The sequence below is a fragment of the Anomaloglossus baeobatrachus genome, chromosome 4 (assembly GCF_048569485.1).
Source record: "Anomaloglossus baeobatrachus isolate aAnoBae1 chromosome 4, aAnoBae1.hap1, whole genome shotgun sequence".
Classification (NCBI taxonomy): Eukaryota; Metazoa; Chordata; class Amphibia; order Anura; family Aromobatidae; genus Anomaloglossus; species Anomaloglossus baeobatrachus.
The window spans coordinates 231,920,244-231,943,976 of record NC_134356.1 but is presented as its reverse complement, the minus strand read 5'-3'; the positions used below and the strand labels follow the sequence as shown (position 1 = coordinate 231,943,976).

The window sequence follows — 23,733 nt, the reverse complement described above, 5'->3', positions numbered from 1 at the left end:
AAGCGGAAGCGGAGGAAAGAGGTACGGCAGAGAGAACTGCGACCAGGGGATCGCTAGGGCGTCCGTTGCGAGCGCCAGTGGGTCTCTTGCTCTGGAGACGAACTGGGGCACCTTGTGATTCCATCTGGAGGTCAGGAGATCCACGTCGGGGGTCCCCCACCTGGAACAGATCTGTTGGAAGATTCTGGGGTTGAGGGACCACTCTCCCGCGTCGAGGCCTTCTCGGCTGAGGAAGTCGGCGGCCCAATTGTCCACGTCCGGGATGTGGACCGCCGAAATTGCTGGGATGTTCTGTTCGGCCCAGTCGAGGATTTGAGATACCTCTCTCATCGCCGCTCGGCTGCGTGTTCCGCCCTGATGGTTTATGTAGGCCACAGTGGTTGCATTGTCGGACTGCACTCGAACTGGGTGTCCGCGGAGCAGAGCCTTCCAGTGAAAGAGAGCTAGGCGAACCGACCTGAGTTCCAAGATGTTGATGGGAAGCTTGGATTCCGGCTCGGTCCAGCGACCCTGCACTGTGAGGTCCTGGAATGTGGCTCCCCATCCTAGCAGGCTGGCGTCTGTCGTGATGACCCTCCATCGAAGGGAAAGAAATGATCTCCCTTGGAGGGTGAGGGGAGAGCGTCTCCACCATTCCAATGACTGTCTGACTCGAGGAGGGATCGCAATCGGCCGATCCAGGGAGTGAAGAGACTTGTCCCATGCCGCTAGAAGGAGACCCTGAAGAGGGAGAGTATGGAATTGACTGTAGGGTACCGCTTCCATTGACGCCACCATCTTCCCGAGAGTGCTCATGCAGTACCGAAGGGAACAACGGGGTGCGCGTTGGAGCTTTCAAATCCCCTTGAGGATAGCTGAGAGCTTGTCCTTGGGCAGAAGAACCCTCGCCTGCCTGGTGTCGAAGATCATGCCGAGGAACGAGATGCGTTGAGACGGGATCAGAGATGACTTTGGTCTGTTGATCAACCAGCCGAGACGGGTTAGAGTATCCAGAGTGATGTTGAGACTGTCGCGGCACTCAGATGCCGAGGGAGCCTTGATCAAAATGTCGTCCAGGTACGGGATGGCTAGAATTCCCCGGGTCCGAAGAATAGCCATGACAGTAGCCATCACCTTGGTGAAGACTCTGGGAGCTGTCGAGAGCCCGAATGGGAGAGCAGTGAACTGAAAGTGTTGCTCCTGAACCACGAAGCGTAAGAATCTCTGATGAGCTGGAAAGATCGGGATGTGGAGATAGGCGTCCTGGATGTCCACCGAGCAAAGGAACTCCCCGGGTTCCATGGACGCTATCACTGAGCGCAGAGACTCCTTGCGGAATCGCCGGAGACGGACCCGCCTGTTGAGGCGCTTGAGATCCAGAATGGGGTGGACAGTGCCATTCTTTTTCGGTACCACGAAGAGGTTTGAATAAAAACCCCGGAATCTGTCTTGAGGGGGGACGGGGATGATGACCCCGGAGTCTCGCATGGACTGGATGGCTGCGAAGAAGCCTTTGATGAGGGAGGGATCCTTGGGGGGTTTGGACCTGACGAAGCGTGAGCCTGGGAGCGAAGAAAACTATCTTGTATCCGTGAGAGACGATGTCTCGAACCCAGGCGTCGTCTATCACGGAAAGCCACGTGCTTCTGAACATGCGGAGACGACCGCCGACCCTGGATGAGGATCCGGGGACGGGGGCCCAGTCATGCGGAGGAGAATCTGTTGGATCTGGAGCTGGATGGCTTGGGCTGCTGGCCACGTGAACGCCAGGAACACCAGTGAGGTGTTGCCTTAAAGGAGGGCTTCCGTCTCTCCTGTCGTGCTGGGGATCGCTCCCGACGTGTGTTGGTAGAGAATTGACGAAAGGGGCAAAAGGGCAAAGCCCGCCGCTTTGGAGGAGCACGGGAGATCCTCTGTTGGGGGAGGAAGGTACTCTTGCCCCCCGTAGCCTCAGAGATGATCTTGTCCAGCTTTTCTCCGAAGAGTCTGGCACCAAAAAAAGGAAGACTGCTGAGGGACTTTTTGGATGCTGAGTCTGCGTTCCACGCCTTTAGCCACAGGGCTCTGCGGATTGCAGTGATGTTGCCGGCTGCCAGGGCGGCGGAAGCAGCAGAGTCGAGGGACGCCGCGACTAGATATTTTCCGGCATGTGCGATCTGATCTGCCAGATCAGCCAGCTCGGGTCTGGGAGCGTCCGCCAGGATACCCCGCCGAAGTAGCTTTGCCCAGGCGGAGACAGCCTTGGAAACCCAGGTGGCTGCAAAGGCTGGGGTGATGGCAGAGCCGGAGGCCTCAAAGGCCGACCTGGCTAAGGATTCTATGGTCCGGTCCGAGGGATCCTTGAGGGAGGAGCCATCAGACAGCGGCAGGGTAGTGCTGGACGAGAGTCGGGAAATTGGAGGGTCCACTGAAGGGGCCACTGACCACTTCTGAAGAAGCTCCGGTGGAAAGGGATAAAGGACTTGTGCCCGCTTGCGCTTCTGGAAACGCTTGTCGGGATGTTCCCACTGTCTGGAGAAAACATCCTCAAACTCCTTGTGGTTGCCAAAGGTTCTTGGCAGATTCTTGGCCCGCTTGAAAGGGACTGATTGACTGGTAGGAGCCGGATCAACATCCTTCACCTCTGGGGTCTGATTGACAGCAATGACCAGAGTGTCCATCATACTGGTCAGCTTGGAGATATGCTCAGAGTCCAGATCGGAGTCAGAAGCAGAGTCCTGGTCTGAATCTGGGGCTGCCGCAGAAGAGGCAGGAGACAGCGAGCGTGATGCTCTGGCGGCCATAGCAGGGCTAGGGGAGCTGGAGGATGACCCAGAGAGGGACCGCTTCCTAGACATCTTGTGGGTTCTGCCCTGCCGGGCTGGAGGCGCTGCAGGCTCGGACTCGCTCTGGGTCGCCGGGGGGACTCCAGAGGAGGAGGCGGACAGACGGTCTATGGCCGAAGCTAAGGATTGAGACATGTTAGTTAGGTTGTCCACGGACTGAGAGAGAGCTGAGGCCCACCCAGGCATGGGGGCCGAGTCCTCGTTACGGGCGGTGGGGGGCTCCGTAGTAGTCATGGTAGGGGTGCTACAGGCTACGCAGATAGGGGAGGACTGCCCTGAGGGAAACTTCTTTAGGCAAGAGGTGCAGGCGAAGTGAAGCACTATGGCCTGTGGCTGAGAGCGGGTCGCTCTTGTGCTGGACATGGGACAGAAGGAGAGAATGAGAGAGAGGGAAAACAGTCAGGAGGATGCCAGGTGGATGAGATACTGGGGAAGGAGCTGCCTCCCAGTGGCAGGGCTTACCCAGATTCTGGCGTCCTGTGTGTGAGCTGTCTCTGTGTGCAGGCGCTGTGTCCTGTTCCAGTTTGCAGGCTGAGGGAGCAGAGGTGGGGGCTCCGAGGACCTGCAGGGACGTGAGGCCGGTGGCTGCACGTGGAGCGTGTCTGCCGCACAGGAGATCGCAGGGCAGTGATTGCTGCTGCGTGCCCGGGCCAGAGGAGGAGCAGGGAAAGAGCGCGCGAAAAAACGGCGCGCAGGTGAGGGAAACAAACCTTCAGGGATTGGCTGGGAGAGAGGCGGCCCGTGGTTGGCTGGAAAAGGGCGCGCAGAGGCCTGCTGTGACTGGCTGCTGGAGCGGGCGGGCCTGCTGGAAGTGAGGGCTCACGCGATAGGCTGGCCGGGAGGTGGCGTGGCCGGACGGGAGCGAGGCCGGAGGGAAGCCGGGGACTAAATTTTGAGGTGAGGCCGCAGGGGGGGCCGTGGACAGCGCCGAGGACGGGGTCGGGACTGTGGGGGGGACCGAGCGTACTGCCTGCCTGGAGGGGAGCTAACCCGGGGTAAGGAGAGCTAAGTCTATGGATAATCATTTAAAGAGACATTTTTTTTTTTTTGTAAAAAACGGAGCTCCCCATGACCCGGGACAAGGAATGGGTACCTGTCCCGGTGGCTGATAGTCCTCCTTGGCTTGATCCTGGCCTCCTGGGAAAGACATAGGGAGACTGGTATCTTCCAATGATTTTTCGTCTCCCCTCCCTGATCAGGCCGGCTGTGGAGGGCGAGCGTGCAGGGGGAGGGGGGCAAGGACCATCCGCCTGTCCTCTGTGCGGATGCCCCCCAAACAGTCTTGAGAGTGTTAGGGGGGTAGGGTCCTGCCAGACAGGCACAGAAGACAACGGAAGTGGCGGACGGACCGCACTTCTGTGCGACCGGCCTCTAGGGGGGAGAGCAGGGTGAGCGATTACACCCTGTCGCCCAACGAGCTGTGTCTGAAACGAAAAAGCAAAAGATTAAAAAATACAAACCTGAGGGGCTGGGAGCAGCCCCAAGTGTGTCCACCTCCTATGGACACTAAGCTTAAACTGAGGAATGATTGCCAGTTGGTGGGTGTATACTGCATAGGAGTTTTCCTATTTTTGCTTAGTGTCGCCTCCTAGTGGCAGCAGCATACAACCCATGGTCTCTGTGTCCCCCAATGAGGCGATAAAGAAAAGACTTTGGCATAATAGTGGATCCCAGATTCAATATGAGCCAACAGTGTGGAACTGTAGCTAAAAAGGCCAACAAAATTCTGTGAAGTATCAAGACAAGCATTGACTCTAGCTCAATAGAGGTAATTTTTCCCTATACTCTGCCCTGGTCAGACCCCACCTGGAATACTGTGTACAGTTCTGGGCACCCCATTTCAAGAAAGACATCGATATATTGGAGCAAGTCCAGAGAAGAGCAACCAAGATGGTAGAAGGTCTGTAAACCATTTCATTTGAAGACCAGCTAAAAGAACTAGGGATGTTTAGCTGGAAAAAGAGAAGGCTGAGAGGAGACTTAATAGCTGTCTACAAATATCTGAAAGGTAGTCACAGTGCAGAGGGAACTACCCTATTCTCATTAGCACAAGGAAGTACAAGAAACAATGAGATGAAACGTAAAGGAAGGAGATTCAGATTAGACATTAGGGAAAACTTTGACAGTGAGGGCAGTCAGAGAGTGGAACAGGTGACCACGGGAGGTAGTGAGCTCTTTATCAACGGAAATCTTCAAGCAGAAACTGGATAAACACATAAGCTGGGATGATTTAGGAAAACCTGCACTCGCAGGGGGTTGGACCCGATGGCCCTTGAGGTCCCTTCCAACTCGATCTTTCTATGATTCTATGAGATCTGGAGCAGTTTACAAAAGAAGAGTGGTCCAAAATTCCAGTTGAGAGGTTTCAGAAGCTGGTTGATGGCTACAGAAAACAATTTATTGTAGTTATTTATTCTAAAGGATCTGCAACCAAATAATAAATTGAGGGTGCCAACAATTTTGTCTGACCCATTTGTTTTGTGTGAAATTATGTCCAATTTACTGTTTCAACAAAGGAAATAGACATGTGTATAACAAAACATGTGTAATTACAATTATTTTCTGGGAGAAATACTTCATTTTCTGAAACAATTTCAAGGGTGCCAACACTTTTGGCCAGGACTGTAATCCATAACCTAGGATCATTAAAATTTAAGTTCAAAGAAATACATTTTCAGTCCATGCACTGTCTTTGTATACAACTGTATACACAGAATAATGTTAGCCTATACTCTAGTACACATGGGTTATTTTTCATAGGAACTTCAGTTCTGTGTGAAAAATAAAAAATATGTCATCAAACTGGTAAATCTGGACAAATTTATGGCCAAAGAAGTGCATGTAAACAGAAGTTGAGCTTCAACACCGGTCTGCTATGAAGACAATTACAAGGAGCTGCACAAGAAATATGGTGGAAAACAAACCAGCAATCTCATACCTGGTTATTGAGGTTGTACAAGTAGCGGGATACAAATACATGGATGTTCCTCATGATCTCCAGAACATCCAAACCCTACAATTAAGAAAAAGATCATTAATTGTGGTTAGCAATGTTCAACAGGTATTTTGTTACACAAGCTCCAACCAGCTCTCTAAAGAAAGGATCCACACATTTGTGTAGTATTTGAGAATATCTGCCCAAAATCCTGAGGTTAAAAAATAAGTTGTCTCATCAAAATTAGAATGGATTGCAAAATAAAAGATCAATGTAATGGTGTATAAGCATTATTGATTTCCTTTTCTGGTTTGACTTTGCCTGTAACATAACAAGGGAGGATCTTTGAATATGGTTAACGGTCATCCTTGTGTAGCACAGGGTGAAGTTTCTTAGCCATTTTTCGCAGTTCCTCAAGCTGTGGGTTGTAGGTCACCAGCAGAAGTACATGATTATTTTCCTCTTTTTCTTTGTATAGAAGCAGTTGACTTCTAGGGGTTTTTGTTACTCTAATGATCTGATTATCAATGGAGGTTGGGTGGTAGCCTTTGTTTAAAAATGTTAATTTAAGATGTGTTAATTGTTAATCCCTGTCTGCTGGGCAGGAACAGATATGATTATAGCATATATGATTATAGCTATATATATGAATATAGGGCCTTTCTGTAGACAATGGACTTTTTAATGTGCTTCGTGGAAGTGGACCCATCTGAGGTATGTAGGCTGGTCAATTGGTTTCCGATACACCAGTGTCTAGATTGAACTATTAAATTTTTATTAACGTATAAAGTCATATATCCACCATATAAGAAGCAATAAATGTACATCGTTATAAAACATTCATTTCTTTCTCCTTAATAACTTAACATTTCAACAGTGATAATCTTTATGGTGGTATCCAGGAAATTGCCTTTTTGAGTAATCTAATGTCAAGTTCATGGTAGGATAAAATGCATGGAATTTTAGAAGTTTATGTTTAGACTCAGGCCAGATTTATTAAGATGTCATCGATGGAACGGAAATAGGCCAATGGGTAGATGGAGCAGGATGTTAAGTTATTTTTCGGTTTAGCCATGAAAAAGGTTGGCATACTGGGGTGCGATTTTGCTGCCCAAAGCAGTTCCGGTGCGTTGTAGATATAGCTTCTCTGCAAAAGAGAAAAAGTTGTGTGTGAGACTCAAGAAGGGATCCAGTTAGCTTCAAGAGACATTTGGCAGGCAGTTAGTCCATCTTCATGTGGGATGTTCGAGTAGAAGGATTACACATTCATGGTGGCTAAGATTCATGGTGGCACGCTTGGCACCTATAGTAGTTCGCTTTTTTTTTAAAAAAGGTCAGTGGTGTCCTGTATATAGCTGGCTGGCTTCCTTACCAGCGGTTTAAGGACATTTTCTACCCTCTCAGAGATTTTTTCAGTGAGTGTTCCCACCCCTGAGATGCTGGACCTCCCTGGGTTACCTGGCTTATGAATCATGGAAAACATATAGAAAATTCTCATCCTAGGATTCTCAAGTGTTAAGTCCAGAAGGACCCTCATTTATTTGGGGATTGGGTCATCATTCAGTTTGGTGTAGTACTCTATATCCATCAACTGTCTGTGTGCTTCCTTAATGTAGTCCGTCGTATTCAGGAAAACTGGCACCACCTTTATCTGCCGACTTTTTTTTTTTAAGGCTGTGAATTGACCTTCTCTCCTGCACACTGATATTAGAGGTTTCCTTTGCTTTTTTGTCCAATACCGTGGACTGTACTGAATATCTAAATAAGTTAATATATTGATCTAGAATGGTGTTGCAGCCAGGAGGAGTGTCCAGAGTTTTTCTTGTTCACTAGTCTGTCTTGAATTTGGCTATTTAGAAGCCTCAAGTCTTCATTACCATCAAAGGAACTCCTTCAGTCTCAGTTTCCTGAAGTATTGTTCCATGTCACTACAAAGCTGTTTTGTAGGACAAAATGTGAGATCTCTGGAAATCATACTGAGTTCTAGATTAGTGGGTTTGTGGGACGATAAATTAATAACAAAGCTGACTGTACCTGTGTCCTTCTTGCAGTTTTGCTCCTTACTGCTGTGTTTAGGAGGAACTTTACTGGTGCTTGAGAAGAATCCTGCTTTCAGTCACAGTATGTGGAGTTTCTTTTTCTTGTTGGCTATTAGGTACGACTTCAGTGTTGCGTAATAATTTTGCATTTTTGGCTGAACGTTTCCAGTAAATTTACTCCTTAAAGTTTATATTTCCATTTGGACCTTTTTCTTGGTGCCGTAGAAAACATGAATAAGGTGATTCCGTAGCCTCTCCGAAGTTCTGAAGTAGAGGTGTTGTGAATAATGAGCATTATAGGTGTTCTGAATAGGATTCTTTACGTTTAGTCCTTTGGGTATTAAATGTTCTTTCTTACATCTGTTTAAAAAGATGTCGCTGTCCAGTTGTGCCAGTTTCTTCAGAGGATCTTAAAGTTCCATAGATGTGCAGTACATTCTGGTATCCTCCATTTACTTAAAAGAAAAATGTTCTGGTACCAGGTTAGCCAGTTGAAAATTGATTGATTGCTCTCAGTGAGAGACAAAATTATAATCTTGTAGTTCTGATACCTTTTAACCCCTTCACCCCCGGCCACTAAAACACCCTAATGACCGGGCCATTTTTTGCAATTCTGACCAGTGTCACTTTGACAGGTTATAACTCTGGAACGCTTCAACGGATCCTGGCGATTCTGAGATTGTTTTTTCGTGACATATTGTACTTCATGTCAGTGGTAAATTTAGGCCGATACTTTTTGCGTTTATTTGTGAAAATTTAGGAAATTGTGTGAAAATTTGGAAAATTTCGCAATTTTCAAACTTTGAAAATTTATGCCCATAAATCTGAGAGATATGTCACACAAAATAGTTACTAAATAACATTTCCCACTTGTCAACTTTACATCAGCGCAATTTTCGAAAGAAATTTTTTTTTCGTTAGGAAGTTAGAAGGGGTCAAAGTTCATCAGCAATTTCTAATTTTTCCAACAAAATTTACAAAATATTTTTTTTAGGGACCACATCACATTTGAAGTGACTTTGAGAGGCCGAGGTGACAGAAAATACCCAAAAGTGACCCCATTCTAAAAACTGCACCCCTCACTCTGCTCAAAACCACATCCAAGAAGTTTATTAACCCTTTAGGTGCGTCACAGGAACCAAAGCAATGTGGAAGGAAAAAATGAAAATTTTACTTTTTAACACAAAAATGTTACTTTAGCCATAAAATTTTCATTTTTACAAGGGAGAAAAGAGAAAGTGCACCCTACAATTTATTGTGCATTTTCTCCTGAGTACGCTGATACCCCATATGGGGTAAAAATCAATTGTTTGGGCGCACGGCAGAGCTCGGAAGGGAAGGAGCGCCATTTGAATTTTTGAACACAAAATTAGCTGCACTCATTAGCGGACGCCATGTCGGGTTTGAAGACTCCCTGAGGTGCCTAAACAATGGAGCTCCCCCACAAGTGACCCCATTTTGGAAACTAGAGCCCTCAAATATTTTTTCTAGATGTTTGATGAGCACTTTGAACACCTGGGGGCTTCACAGAAATTTATAACGTTGAGCCGTGAAAAGAAAAAAAAAATGTTTTACCACAAAACTGTTGCTTCAACTAGGTAGCTTTTTTTTTCACAAGGGTATCGGGAAAAAATGCAACATAAAATGTATTGTCCATTTTCTCCTGAGTACGCAGATACCTCATATGTGGTGGAAATCAAATGTTTGGACACACGGCAGTGCTCGAAAGGCAAGGAGCGCCATTTGAATGCAAAATTAGCTGCACTAATTAGCGGACGCCATGTCAGGTTTGAAGACCCCCTGAGGTGCCTAAACAATGGAGCTCCCCCACAAGTGACCCCATTTTGGAAACTAGAGCCCTCAAATATTTTTTCTAGATGTTTGATGAGCACTTTGAACACCTGGGGGCTTCACAGAAGTTTATAACGTTGAGCCGTGAAAAGAAAAAAAAAATTTTTTACCACAAAACTGTTGCTTCAACTAGGTAGATTTTTTTTTCACAAGGCTATCAGGAAAAAATGCACCATAAAATGTATTGTGCATTTTCTCCTGAGTACGCAGATACCTCATATGTGGTGGAAAGTAATTGTTTGGGCGCATGGCAGGGCTCAGAAGAGAAGGAGCGCCATTTGACAACAAAATTGGTTAGAATCATTAGCGGACGCCATGTCACGTTTGGAGACCCCCTATGGTGCCTAAACAGTGGAGATCCCCCACAAGTGACACCATTTTGGAAACTAGAGCCCTCAAATAATTTTTCTAGATGTTTGGTGAGCACTTTGAACACCTGGGGGCTTCACAGAAGTTTATAGCGTTGAGCCGTGAAAAGAAAATTATTTTTTTTTACCACAAAACGGTTGCTTCAACTAGGTAGCTTTTTTTTTCACAAGGGTAACATGAAAAAATGCACCATAAAACGTATTGTGCAATTTCTCCTGAGTACGCAGATACCTCATATGTGGTGGAAAGTAATTGTTTGAGCGCATGGCGTGGCTCAGAAGAGAAGGAGCGCCATTTGACTTTTCAAACGCACAGACGCAGTGCACTGATCGGCCGCTGCAGGACGCACGGTCGGATGCGATAAAAAAAAGCGTCGGGGGATACGTAAAAAAAAAAGTCACGCCAAAAATTGACCATGGATGCAGATACGTTATGTGCATCCCTGATCAGCGCTCGGCGGGACGCATGGACGGATGTGATACAAAAAGCGTCGTGAATACGGAAAAAAGTCACGCCAAAAACTGACCACGGATGCAGATCCGTTATCTGCATCCCTGATCAGCGCTTGGCGGGACGCACGGACGGATGCGATACAAAAAGCATCGCAAATACGGAAAAAAGTCACGCCAAAAATTGAGCAGGGATGCCGATCCGTTATGTGCATCCCTGATCAGCGCTTGGCGGGACGCACGGACAGATGCAATACAAAAAGCGTCGTGAATACGGAAAAAAGTCACGCCAAAAACTGACCACGGATGCAGATCCGTTATCTGCATCCCTGATCAGCGCTCGGCGGGACGCACGGACGGATGTGATACAAAAAGCGTCGTGAATACGGAAAAAAGTCACGCCAAAAACTGACCACGGATGCAGATCCGTTATCTGCATACCTGATCAGCGTTCGGCGGGACGCACGGACGGATGCGATACAAAAAGCGTCGCAAATACGGAAAAGAAGGGAATTTTGTTTACTTACCGTAAATTCCTTTTCTTCTAGCTCCAATTGGGAGACCCAGACAGTGGGTGTATAGCTACTGCCTCTGGAGGCCGCACAAAGAACTACACTTAAAAGTGTAAGGCCCCTCCCCTTCTGGCTATACACCCTCCCGTAGGAGTACGGATTCCTCAGTTTTAGTACCAAAGCAAGAAGGAGGAAAGCCAATAACAGTTTCAAAAACAAATTCAATCCGATAACAAGATCGGAGAACTTAAGAAACAACATGAACAACATGTGCACCCGAAAAACGAAACCCTAAGAACAAATAGGGCGGGTGCTGGGTCTCCCAATTGGAGCTAGAAGAAAAGGAATTTACGGTAAGTAAACAAAATTCCCTTCTTCTTTTTCGCTCCTAATTGGGAGACCCAGACAGTGGGACGTCCAAAAGCAGTCCCTGGGTGGGTAAAAAGATACCACATGAACGGGCTGTTAGACAGCCTCTTCCTACAGGTGGGCCACCGCCGCCTGAAGGACCTGTCTACCTAGGCTGGCATCTGCCGAAGCGTAGGTATGCACTTGATAGTGTTTGGTAAACGTGTGCAGACTCGACCAGGTAGCCGCCTGGCACACTTGCTGAGCCGTAGCCTGATGCCGCAATGCCCAGGACGCACCAACGGCTCTGGTAGAATGGGCCTTCAGTCCAGATGGAATCGGAAGCCCAGCAGAACGGTATGTGTGAAGAATTGGTTCCTTGATCCACCGCGCCAGGGTGGATTTGGAAGCTTGCGATCCCTTATGCTGACCAGCGACTAGGACAAAGAGCGCATCAGAACGGCGTAGAGGCGCCGTGCGAGAAATGTAAATCCTGAGTGCTCTCACCAGGTCCAACAGATGTAAACCCTTTTCAAATTGGTGAACTGGATGCGGACACAAAGATGGCAAAGTGATATCCTGATTGAGATGAAAGGAAGAAACCACCTTGGGAGAAAACTCTGGAATTGGACGCAGTACTACCTTGTCTTGGTGAAACACCAGGAAGGGAGATTTGCAAGATAACGCCGCTAGCTCGGACACTCTTCGAAGAGACGTGACCGCCACAAGAAAAACTACCTTTTGTGAAAGCCGAGAAAGGGAAACCTCTTTCAAAGGCTCGAAAGGCGGCTTCTGGAGAGCAAGGAGAACCTTGTTCAGATCCCAGGGTTCCAATGGCCGTCTGTAAGGAGGAACGATATGACAAACTCCTTGGAGAAACGTGCGTACTTTAGAAAGCCGTGCCAAGCGCTTCTGAAAGAATACAGATAGTGCGGAGACTTGACCCTTAAGCGAGCTAAGCGACAAACCTTTTTCCAACCCAGACTGCAGGAAGGAAAGAAAAATTGGCAATGCAAATGGCCAGGGAGAAAACCCTTGAGCCAAGCACCACGCTAAGAATATCTTCCACGTCCTGTGATAGATCTTAGCTGAGGATGGTTTTCTAGCTTGTCTCATTGTGGCAACAACTCCCTGAGATAAACCTGAGGCCGCTAGGATCCAGGACTCAATGGCCACACAGTCAGGTTCAGGGCCGCAGAATTCAGATGGAAAAACGGCCCTTGAGACAGCAAATCTGGACGGTTTGGTAGTGTCCACGGTTGGCCTACCGTGAGATGCCACAGATCCGGGTACCACGACCTTCTTGGCCAATCTGGAGCGACGAGTATGGCTCGATGGCAGTCGGACTTGATTTTCCGGAGAACTCTGGGTAACAATGCTAGAGGTGGGAACACATAGGGGAGTCGGAATTGCGACCAATCCTGAACCAAGGCGTCTGCCGCCAGCGCTCGGTGATCGTGAGACCGTGCCATGAAAACTGGGACCTTGTTGTTGTGCCGTGACGCCATCAGGTCGACGTCCGGCGTCCCTCAGCGGCAACAGATCTGTTGAAACACGTCCGGGTGAAGGGACCATTCTCCTGCGTCCATGCCCTGGCGACTGAGAAAGTCTGCTTCCCAGTTTTCCACGCCTGGGATGTGAACTGCGGATATGGTGGACGCTCTGCTTTCCACCCACATCAAAATCCGCTGGACTTCTTGAAAAGCTTGGCGACTGCGTGTTCCCCCTTGGTGGTTGATGTACGCCACCGCCGTGGAATTGTCCGACTGAATCCGAATCTGCTTGCCTTCCAGCCATTGTTGGAAGGCTCGCAGAGCAAGATAGATTGCTCTGATTTCCAGAACATTGATCTGCAGGGTGGACTCTTCCTGAGTCCACGTCCCCTGAGCCCTGTGGTGGAGAAACACCGCTCCCCACCCTGATAGGCTCGCATCTGTCGTGACCACTGCCCAGGACGGGGGAAGGAACGACTTTCCCTGTGACAATGAGTTGGGGAGAAGCCACCAACGTAGAGAGTCCTTGGCAGTCTGAGAGAGGGAGACAGTCCTGTCGAGGGACGTCGATTTCCCATCCCATTGGCGCAGAATGTCCCATTGGAGAGGGCGCAGATGAAACTGCGCGAACGGGACTGCCTCCATTGCTGCTACCATCTTTCCTAGGAAATGCATGAGGCGCCTCAGTGAGTGCGACTGGCTCTGAAGGAGAGATTGCACTCCAGTCCGTAGCGAGCACTGCTTGTCCAGTGGAAGCCTCACTATCGCTGATAGAGTATGAAACTCCATGCCAAGATAAGTCAGAGATTGGGTCGGGGTTAGATGAGACTTTGGAAAGTTGATAATCCACCCGAAAGTCTGGAGAGTGTCTAGCGCCACCTTCAGACTGTGTTGGCATGCCTCTTGAGAGGGTGCCTTTATAAGCAGGTCGTCTAGATACGGGATGACCGAGTGACCCTGCGAGTGCAGAACAGCTACTACTGCTGCCATGACTTTGGTGAAGACCCGGGGGGCTGTTGCCAGACCGAAAGGTAACGCTACGAACTGTAGGTGCTCGTCGTGTATGACGAAGCGTAGGAAACGCTGATGCTCTGGTGCAATCGGCACGTGGAGATACGCATCCTTGATATCTATTGATGCTAGAAAATCTCCTTGAGACATTGAGGCTATGACGGAGCGTAGGGATTCCATCCGGAACCTCCTGACTTTTACGTGTCTGTTGAGCAACTTTAGATCCAGGACGGGCCGATACGATCCGTCCTTTTTTGGGACCACAAACAGATTGGAGTAAAAACCGTGACCTTGTTCCTGAAGAGGGACGGAGGTCACCACTCCTTCCGCCTTTAGAGCGGCCACCGCCTGCAACAGAGCATCGGCTCGGTCTGGTGGTGGAGAAGTTCTGAAGAAACGAGTTGGCGGACGAGAATTGAACTCTATCCTGTACCCGTGAGACAGAATATCTCTCACCCAACGGTCTTTGACGCTTGTCAGCCAAATGTCGCCAAAGTGGGACAGCCTCCCACCGACCGCGGGTGTGGGAATCGGAGACCGCAAGTCAGGAGGACGCCGTCTTGGCAACGGTTCCTCCGGCTGGTCTTTTTGGGCGTGACTGAGACCTCCAAGAATCTGAGCGTCTCTGGTCTTTTTGAGTCTTTTTTGACGAGGCGAATTGGGACCTGCCCGGTCCTCGAAAGGACCGATAACCAGACTGACCCCTCCTCTGTTGGGGTTTGTTTTGTCTGTGTTGCGGTAAGGAAGAGTCCTTACCCTTGGAGTGTTTGATGATTTCATCCAAACGCTCTCCAAACAATCGGTCACGAGAAAAAGGCAAATTGGTTAAGCACTTCTTGGAATGAGAATCTGCTTTCCAATGTCTCAACCACAGGGCCCTACGCAAAACAACGGAGTTGGCTGACGCCACTGCCGTGCGGCTTGTAGCGTCAAGAACAGCATTAATCGCGTACGACGCGAATGCCGCCATTTGCGAGGTCAATGGTGCTACCTGCGGGGCAAATGCACGTGTGACTGAGTCGACTCGCGCAAGCCCGGCCGTGATAGCTTGGAGTGCCCATACGGCCGCAAAAGAAGGCGCTAATGACGCTCCAATCGCTTCATAGATGGATTTCAGCCAGAGCTCCATCTGCCTGTCAGTGGCATCTTTAAGTGCCGCTCCATCTTCAACTGCAACCAAGGATCTAGCTGCAAGCCTGGAAATTGGAGGATCCACTTTTGGACACTGGGTCCAACCCTTGACCACTTCAGTGGGAAAAGGGTAGCGTGTATCTTTAAGCCGTTTAGGAAAACGCCTTTCAGGATAAGCGTGGGGTTTCTGGATTGCGTCTCTAAAGTCAGCGTGGTCCAGAAAAGTGCTTAATGTACGCTTAGGGTATCTGAAATGGATTCTCTCGTGCTGCGAAGCTGACTCCTCTACAAGAGGAGCTGGTGGGGAAATATTTAACATCTTATTGATGTTAAATATAAGATCATTAACTATGGCGTCACCATCTGGTGTATCTAGATTGAGAGCGGTCCCAGGATCAGAATCTTGATCAGTTACGTCCGCCTCATCACCCATAGATTCATCTCGCTGGGATCCTGACCATTGAGATGAATGTGAAGGCCCGTCATAGCGAGCCCGCTTAGGCTGCCCGGGGCCATCGTCCGAGTCAGAGTCTTCACCCTGAGGTGTAGATGCCCGTCCCGGAGCTTGGAGGTAATTGAGCCGAGGTGGACCAGGGGGCAATGATTGCACAGTGTCCGTGGCCTGAAGTACAGGCCTAGCTCGCAATGTGTCAAGAATTTGTGACATAGTGAGAGACATTCTGTCAGCAAAAGCTGCAAACTCAGTTCCTGTCACCTGGACAGCATTCACAGGTGGTACACCCTGGGTCACGTCCAGCAGAGGTCCCGACTGTGCAAGCGCCGCAGGGGCCGAGCACTGCACACAATGGGGGTCCGTGGAGCCTGCCGGTAGAAAAGTCCCACATGCGGTGCAGGAAGCATATAATGTCTGTGCTTTGGCACCCTTGCGTTTTACGGACGACATGCTGCTGGCTCTCTGCAATGTGAGAGAGTCTATAGCCAAAGGGCGACCAGCGCTATGTAATACCAAGTATTTGTAGAAACAAAATACTAAGAATACTACTGGCACAAGAGGGGGTGAGCCCTGAGGGCTGCTTACCGCCCGCTGAATAGCGGGTAAGAGGCGCAGAATTCCTTGTCTGGGTCTCCCCGGCTCCCCTCTGCAGCCCAGCGTGTTCAGCAGGAATGGCTGCCGGCGTCTGTGGAGAGGGGCGGTCCGTGGGAGTTTCCCAAACAAAAGTGCGGGAAACAGTGTCCCCTCTGTGCCGACTGTGAGGGCTGGAGTATGTAAAAACGACTCCAGCCCTCAGCGCTGATGCCTTGGCCAGCGTCCCGCCCCTCTCCTGACTGGCAGGTCTGGGGGCGGGAACGAACGGAAGCAGGCCGCAAAAGCCGGGGACCCGAGTTATCAGCGCGGCCGCCGTAAAAGCGCGGGCCGCGCTGAAGTCCCCGGCGCACCACAAGTGCCAGCCGCGCCGCTGTCCCAGCGGCCGGCGCGACCGATTCCTAGAAGTGGCCAGCGTCCCGCCCCTCTCCTGACTGGCAGGTCTGGGGGCGGGAACGAACGGAAGCAGGCCGCAAAAGCCGGGGACTCTAGTTATCAGCGCGGCCGCCGTAAAAGCGCAGGCCGCGCTGAAGTCCCCGGCGCACTACAAGTGCCAGCCGCGCCGCAGTCCCAGCGGCCGGCGCGACCGATTCCCATAAGTGTGCCTGCTTCAGCGAAGCTGAATGAGGCCATGGCACAAGCGCCGCAGCGCTGATGTCCCCCGGCGCACTACAACACCCAGCATGCTGCGGTGTGAGCGCCAAATGCACGGGGACACAGAGTACCTTGAGGAAGCAGGGCCATGTCCCTGATGTACTCCGCTCCATCCAGCATCTTCTCCAGGGGCTGTAGATGGAGCACGGTCTCAGTGCCTGGAGACCGGTAAATCCCACTTCACCCAGAGCCCTGTAAAAAGGGATGGGGAAGGAATCAGCATGTGGGCTCCTGCCGCCGTACCCGCAATGGGTACCTCAACCTTACAAACACCTCCGACATACAGTGGGGTGAGAAGGGAGCATGCTGGGAGTCTGTATAGACCCTCTTTTCTTCCATCCGACATAGTCAGCAGCTGCTGCTGACTAAAAACAATGGAGCTATGCGTGCGTGTCTGACCTCCTGCGCACAAAGCTAAAACTGAGGAATCCGTACTCCTACGGGAGGGTGTATAGCCAGAAGGGGAGGGGCCTTACACTTTTAAGTGTAGTTCTTTGTGCGGCCTCCAGAGGCAGTAGCTATACACCCACTGTCTGGGTCTCCCAATTAGGAGCGAAAAAGAAAAAAGTCACGCCAAAAATTGAGCAGGGATGCCGATCCGTTATGTGCATCCCTGATCAGCGCTTGGCGGGACGCACGGACGGATGCAATACAAAAAGCGTCGTGAATACGGAAAAAAGTCACGCCAAAAACTGACCACGGATGCAGATCCGTTATCTGCATCCCTGATCAGCGCTCGGCGGGACGCACGGACGGATGCGATACAAAAAGCGTCGTGAATACGGAAAAAAGTCACGCCAAAAATTGACCATGGATGCCGATCCGTTATGTGCATCCCTGATCAGCGCTTGGCGGGACGCACGGACGGATGCAATACAAAAAGCGTCGCAAATACGGAAAAAAGTCACGCCAAAAATTGAGCAGGGATGCCGATCCGTTATCTGCATCCCTGATCAGCGCTTGGCGGGACGCACGGACGGATGCGATACAAAAAGCGTCGGGGATACGGAAAAAAAAGTCACGCCAAAAATTGAGCAGGGATGCCGATCCGTTATCTGCATCCCTGATCAGCGCTTGGCGGGACGCACGGACGGATGAGGTGTAAAAATGGACAGGGGATACGGGAAAAAAAAAAAAAAGTTATACTCACAGTACCCAGAGGACTAGCAGGAGGATCACTGACCAGAAGAGCTGCAGAGGAACAGATGGCAGAGAGATGGACAGCTTTACAGGAGCAGCAGGCAGATCAGCAGAATGCCCAGGAAGGACCCAGCGATGGACGCAGATGTGATCAGGCCGGTGAAGACAGGTAAGAGGACGTCGGGGGAGAGGGGGGGGAGAGCAGCGGGGGGGTTGAGAGCAGAGGGGGGGTTGAGAGCAGAGGGGGGCGAGAGCAGAGGGGGGGGGGAGAGCAGGGGGGGGAGAGCAGAGGGGGAGACCGGAGAGGGAGCTGCAGAAGCAGAATAGAGATAATGGGGGAGGCAGTCAGATCGCGGGGGGAGCAGATCGGGATGTCGGGGGGGGGGGGGGTTGGGGGGGAGCAGATCGGGATGTCGGGGGGGGCAGATCGCAGGGGGGCACGGGCAGGGGCTAACACGGCAGCGCGCAGGGGCACCACGGGAGCGCGCACGGGCTGCAAAGGGAGCACAGTACTCACGTGCAGCAGCAGCAGCGTGACCTCAGCGACGGCGGCGGCGGCAGCAGCAGCGGTGGCGTGGTACCACAAGTACCAGCCACTGCACGCTGCAGACATGTTGGGGGAGGGCTCGCAGGCCAGCACAGGCCTGAGGAGGGCGGCCACCGGCAGATCAGACCGCCCCACTGCACACTGATTGGAGCGATTGCGCGTCATAGCACGATCGCTCCAATCAGTGCTGCAGGGGCTGGGGGCGGCATGTTTGAGGTCCACCTATGATATGCTGCAGCAGCTGCGGCATGTCATAGCTGGATCTCACAGGATCGCACTAATTCGGGCATTATTTTTGCCGAAATTAGTGCGATCGATGTGGTTGGCGGTTCAGATTTGAACAGCCAATCACATCGATCGTCGATAGGGGGTGGCGATGCCGCTCCCCCTGGGCTCAAGCAAAGGTCCCCTGCTGTAAGAAACAGCAGGGGACATCATTTGAAAGCCGTTGCTATGGCCACGGCAATCAAATGAAGTTTAGGCCGTAAAATTACGTCCCTGGTCGTTAAGTCACGTTAAAATAGGACGTAATTTTACGGCCCGCGGTCGTGAAGGGGTTAATGGCTAACTAAAATAACTGATGTTACAAGACTTCTCAGGTCTCTTCATCAGGCATGGTATAAAAGTAGGATTTTTGTGTACTCACCGTAAAATCTCTTTCTCTTAGTCTTCATTGGGGGACACAGGACCATGGGTTATGCTGCTGTCACTAGGAGGCTGACACTAAGTAAACAGAAAAAGTTAGCTCCTCCCCAGCAGTATAACCCCTGAGCCGGAGGCGGGCTCAATCAGTTTAGTGCACAAGCAGTAGGAGGAGAGCCAAACAATCCTGGATAAAAACAAGGTAAAAAACTATGACGAACAGTCGTGTGACCAGTGACCTGGGAATGTGGGCACTGGGGAAACAGGCATGTCATATATAACGAAAAACACAAGCAGGGTGGGTGCTGTGTCCCCCAATGAAGACTAAGAGAAAGAGATTTTACGGTGAGTACACAAAAATCCTACTTTCTCTGTCGTTTCATTGGGGGACACAGGACCATGGGACGTCCAAAAGCAGTCCCTGGGTGGGAAGAAAACCATCACCGGAGATAGGAAGGAAGTCGCTTCCCCTTGCCGGGCTGACCCGGACCTACAAGCGCCTACGTTGTTACAGGTGTGCCACTGCCACCCGCAAACCTTGCACCAAGACTGGCCTCTGCCGAAGCTTGAGTGAGAACCTGTTAGAAACTAGCAAAGGTACGCCGACTAGATCGGGTGGTGGACCAGAGGACCTGGTTGACCGACGTCCGGAGCCCAATCGTGCAAGGGTGCCCCTTGCTCGGTAGACCGCGGCGGAAGTCCGACCTTCATGCGATAGTCTTCACATATGGAGGAAAGGATCCATGTGATATTCAGGCCCTTTGCGCCGGCCTATGCCTCTTGGGAAAGGGCGGAAGGATGGACTGACAGTCGGTGTAACCGACAAAAAAATGGTGTCCTGCCGACACGAAAGACTGAGGGCTCGTACCAGCCCTAGAACGAACTATGCCTCTTTCAGGCTGAGAGGGAAGCCTAGAACCGACAAAAACGAAACCTAAAGACCTCTTCTGGAAGGAAAGCCGAGGTGTCTCGGACAGAAACGAAGGGTTCTGGCTGGAACCCCCCCCTTATCCTGCTGGCGGAGCGGAAAAAGGGGGAGAAAAGACTACGAGAGGGCTGTCCGCCCTGATGCCGTCTATAACAACCAGATGGCCACAAGGAGCCCACCTATCAAAACAGGTGGGAGCAGGGAAAAAAGGGGTACCTTGAGCGAACTCATCACTGGATTATGGTCCCACTTTTCTAGTGAACGATGAAAAACGCCGAGCCAGATGGACGTTTCTCTGATCGAAGGCCCTGATTGACGGAAAGTGAAAAGTCTCTGAAGATGCGGTCCTCACACCACCGGGGGAGCTCTTTCCACGTGGAAATAAATCTGCGAGGGAACTGGATTCCATGCCCTCCTCAATGTCTGCCATCATCTTGTTCACAGACCTGACCGAGCCAGCACCCGGGATCCACTGGTGAGGCCATGGAACCTGGGACTCCTGAGTCCTGGTAGACTAGGGGGGCCCCGACACGGAAGAATCTGGCGGTCTGGAAGGAGCCACGGGGCATCTGCGAGGAGATGAGTAAGTTATGCGAAGCTATGCTCGCCTGGGCCACTCCCGAGCTATCGCCTGCCTGGGTCCTTCTTGAGAACCCTCGAGAACATGGAACGCAGCGGGAAGATGCACGAGAACCTGAACAGGCAACACGACCGGGCTTGGGCGTCGTCCTCTAGTCCAGAGCAGGTGGCGTACTCGACGCACCATTGACTTGAGAGTTGGATCGGAAGGCCAAAAAGTCACGACTGTAGGTCTTCCTTCGCCAGAGATCTGGCTGTTGATATCCCTGTTGGAGTCCTTTACCTACGCGAGACCTATCGTACCGCGGAAATCGGCCGCCCAAACGTCCACGCTCGGGATGTGCTGCCGAGATTAGCGAATGAAAGAGCCCGTCCCAGAGCAAGAACCTCTTGGCCTCTTCACTTGCCATGACGCTCTTTGCGTCTTCCTGGTGGATGATGCGCATCACTGCTGTGGCATGGTCCGACTGGAACCTGACTGGACAATACAACCCAGAGAAGAAATTGTAACCGGGCTAACCGAATGGCTCCGAGTCCGGAATGCTGAAGGGGAGACGACACTCTAGGGGTGTCCCTCGGGACCGTGCCGAGGAATGGTGTGGTAGCATACTCTAGTACGGGAGACTGGTGACGGTTGATAACAAGCTCCAGAGGAGGAAAGGGAATCTTCCCAGGGATGATTGGGAAGATTGGTCATCTAGGAGGAAATTGGCCGGTCACTCTCGAAGACGGAGCCTTCCTGTCCCCGCTCTTCAGTGTGTTCCGTTGGAGAGTCCGGGATGAAATCTGGTATGTGCACCATCGCTAACACCGCCACAGGCTGTCGAGGACTCGCATAGCAAAAAACCGAAGGGAAAAAACGGGAGCGGGAGGCAAAGAGCCGCAGGACCCTATGCCAGGAGGGAAACTGCTCCTGCGTGAGGAGTAGCAACCTTTGAACGGCTCGAATACCGTGCCTGAGGAGTGATGGACCGGGCCGGGTCTGGGAGGACTCCTTCCTGTAGCTCAGCTACCCTAGTAGCGAAAAGTGATGATGATGGTCTAAACCTCAAGGCGAGGGTACTTGAAGGGAGACTCTGGGTCTCCCGGTCGTTCCTGGGCAGAGAGAGCCTGGGGATGCGTAGGGATCGTGATCCCTGCAAGCACTCTTAGAAAGCTGGGACGGTCCGCAGCCACGCAAAGCGGAGATGGCTGTTGTAGGGATACAGGTTCCCTGACGAACCTAACGTGAGGGAACGAGTCCTGGTGCATCAGAGCCGATGCCGGGAAAGGGATGTACCCTTCCCTTACGTAGCCAGACTACCCTGACGTAGCCTAGGGGATAAACTGGACTCGCCTATCTCCGAAAGGGCGATCCCGAGAGCCGGAAAGGAAGTCAGCGACTTCCTAGATGTCGAATCTGCGTTCCTGATCCCGAGTCAGAGCTCTCGACGGGTAGGTACCCTGATGTTAGAGGCTCAGGCCGTGTAGCGGGGAGACACCAGATTTTGTAAAGAGAGGGTACTCACAGAAGCTGATAACCAGTCCTGGATCGGCATAGGTGGAGCGCGGACCTCTGCGTAGAGTGACCGTGGAGGCCCTGCGGAGCGTCACGATAGGGACGAGAAGCCAGGAGGAACCCAGGCGGGTGAAGTACAGGGTAGCGTGCCCCTTCATCACGGAGCCCTCTACGAGAAGGGGTAAGACAATATAAGGGACTTACCGCTGGTAAAAATTGTGTCCGAGGAATATCCGTGCTCACGCAGTCACACGGCGAACTGGATGTCCACTGAAAAACCCGCAGGGGCCCGCACCTTCCTGTCTGCAAGGTGCCATGCCCCCTCTCTCCAGAGCCCTCTGGGGGAATGATAATGACAATAACACGACTTACCGCAGGTAAACGCCGTGTCTGGTTGTTGTCTGTGATCACTCAGCGACTTCAGTGTGGCCTGCCCATTCTCACCGAGACCCCTTTTTGTAGAAGGGAATAAAGACGATGACTAGACTTACCGCTGGTAAACGTCGTGTATGGCAGTTGACTGTGAGCACGCGGTAACTCAGCGAGCTCTGGATGTCGTCTGAGCAGGGTCTGCTCCAAATGACTTAAGGGGGACCTGCGTGCATGGAGATAATGGGGCTGTCCGTAGCCTTACGGCCTGACTCACCAATTCCAGCAGGCCTTTAGACATGCGCCAAAACATCCAGGTCCTGCTCGGAGTCCAGCAGAGGTGGAAAGCCTGGGCCATCACCCGAGAGGTCGGAAGACTGCCGGAGAAAAAGCAGTCTGGACCTGGGGAATAAGGTGGAAAACAGGGGGGCCACAAAAGACGAGACCTGTCGGGTCCGCTTCTAGCATAGGAAAGGTCCCTAGTACGAGACTCACCTCCCCAAGGGGATTGCGCTAGACCTATGGAAGGTATAACCGAGTATTGGCCGGGGACGCAGCGCATGCGCGCGAAGCCGAGGGCCGGCGGCGAGGGGATCTATGACCTGAGACAGGGCATTAACCCGCCGGAGGGGACTAAACAAAAAACTCGAGCTGGGAGCGCGATATAAAAAAGGTGAAGCAAAACAAGTGCCCGAAAGTACTGTAGGAGTTAAGGTGGAAAAAACTCATGTATATAAAAATTTTTAATAAAAATCGACCTAAAATAAAAAATATCCACTAAGAAAAGTGTGTTTTAGTCTCTCCCCCGGAAAAATAAGGTGATGCTGAGGCCTCAGTAAACCCAGACTAGTAGTCTGGAATAAACTCCCATTCTCTTTTTTTTTTTTTTTTTTTTTTTTTTTCCTTTCTCTCTTTATTTAAAATGGACGCTGTGAGCGGGAAAAAAATATCCCCCACCCCCCAAGTGATGCCTGGAGCACGGCGGAGGGCGGGAACGGAGAGGCCGGCGTCCAATAGCGCCGTGCGGGAGGCGGGCCTGGGGACGCCGAGGACAGGGCCGAAGCCGGGGGCTAAATTTTGGAGGTGCCGGGGCGGACAGAGGCCGCGCCGGCGGACCCGGCCGCAGCGGCGGCGGAGAGGATCCTCGGCGCGCTGTGCGGGATGCGGCCTGGGCACGCCGAGGACGGGGCCCAAGCAGAGGCACCGTCGCGGGCAGAGGCCGCGCCGGCGGACCCGACCGCAGGCGGCGGCGGAGAGGATCCTCGGCGCGCCGTGCGGGATGCGGCCTGGGCACGCCGAGGACGGGGCCTGGGGGACCGAGGACAGTGGCCGAGCGGAGGTGCCGTTGCGGACAGATGCAGCGCCGGCGGAGCCAACCTCAGGAGGCGC

General features: G+C 51.6%; 1 protein-coding gene across 1 annotated transcript in view; it reads right to left on the bottom strand.

Annotated features, from left to right (window-relative positions):
- The window catches only part of WASHC4 (WASH complex subunit 4), a 160,339-nt gene that overhangs the window by 43,785 nt on the left and 92,821 nt on the right, over positions 1 to 23,733 (bottom strand). The window contains exon 23 of the mRNA XM_075344739.1: positions 5,743 to 5,817. Coding sequence (XP_075200854.1) covers positions 5,743 to 5,817 — 75 coding nt within the window. The remainder of the gene's footprint in view (positions 1 to 5,742; positions 5,818 to 23,733) is intronic.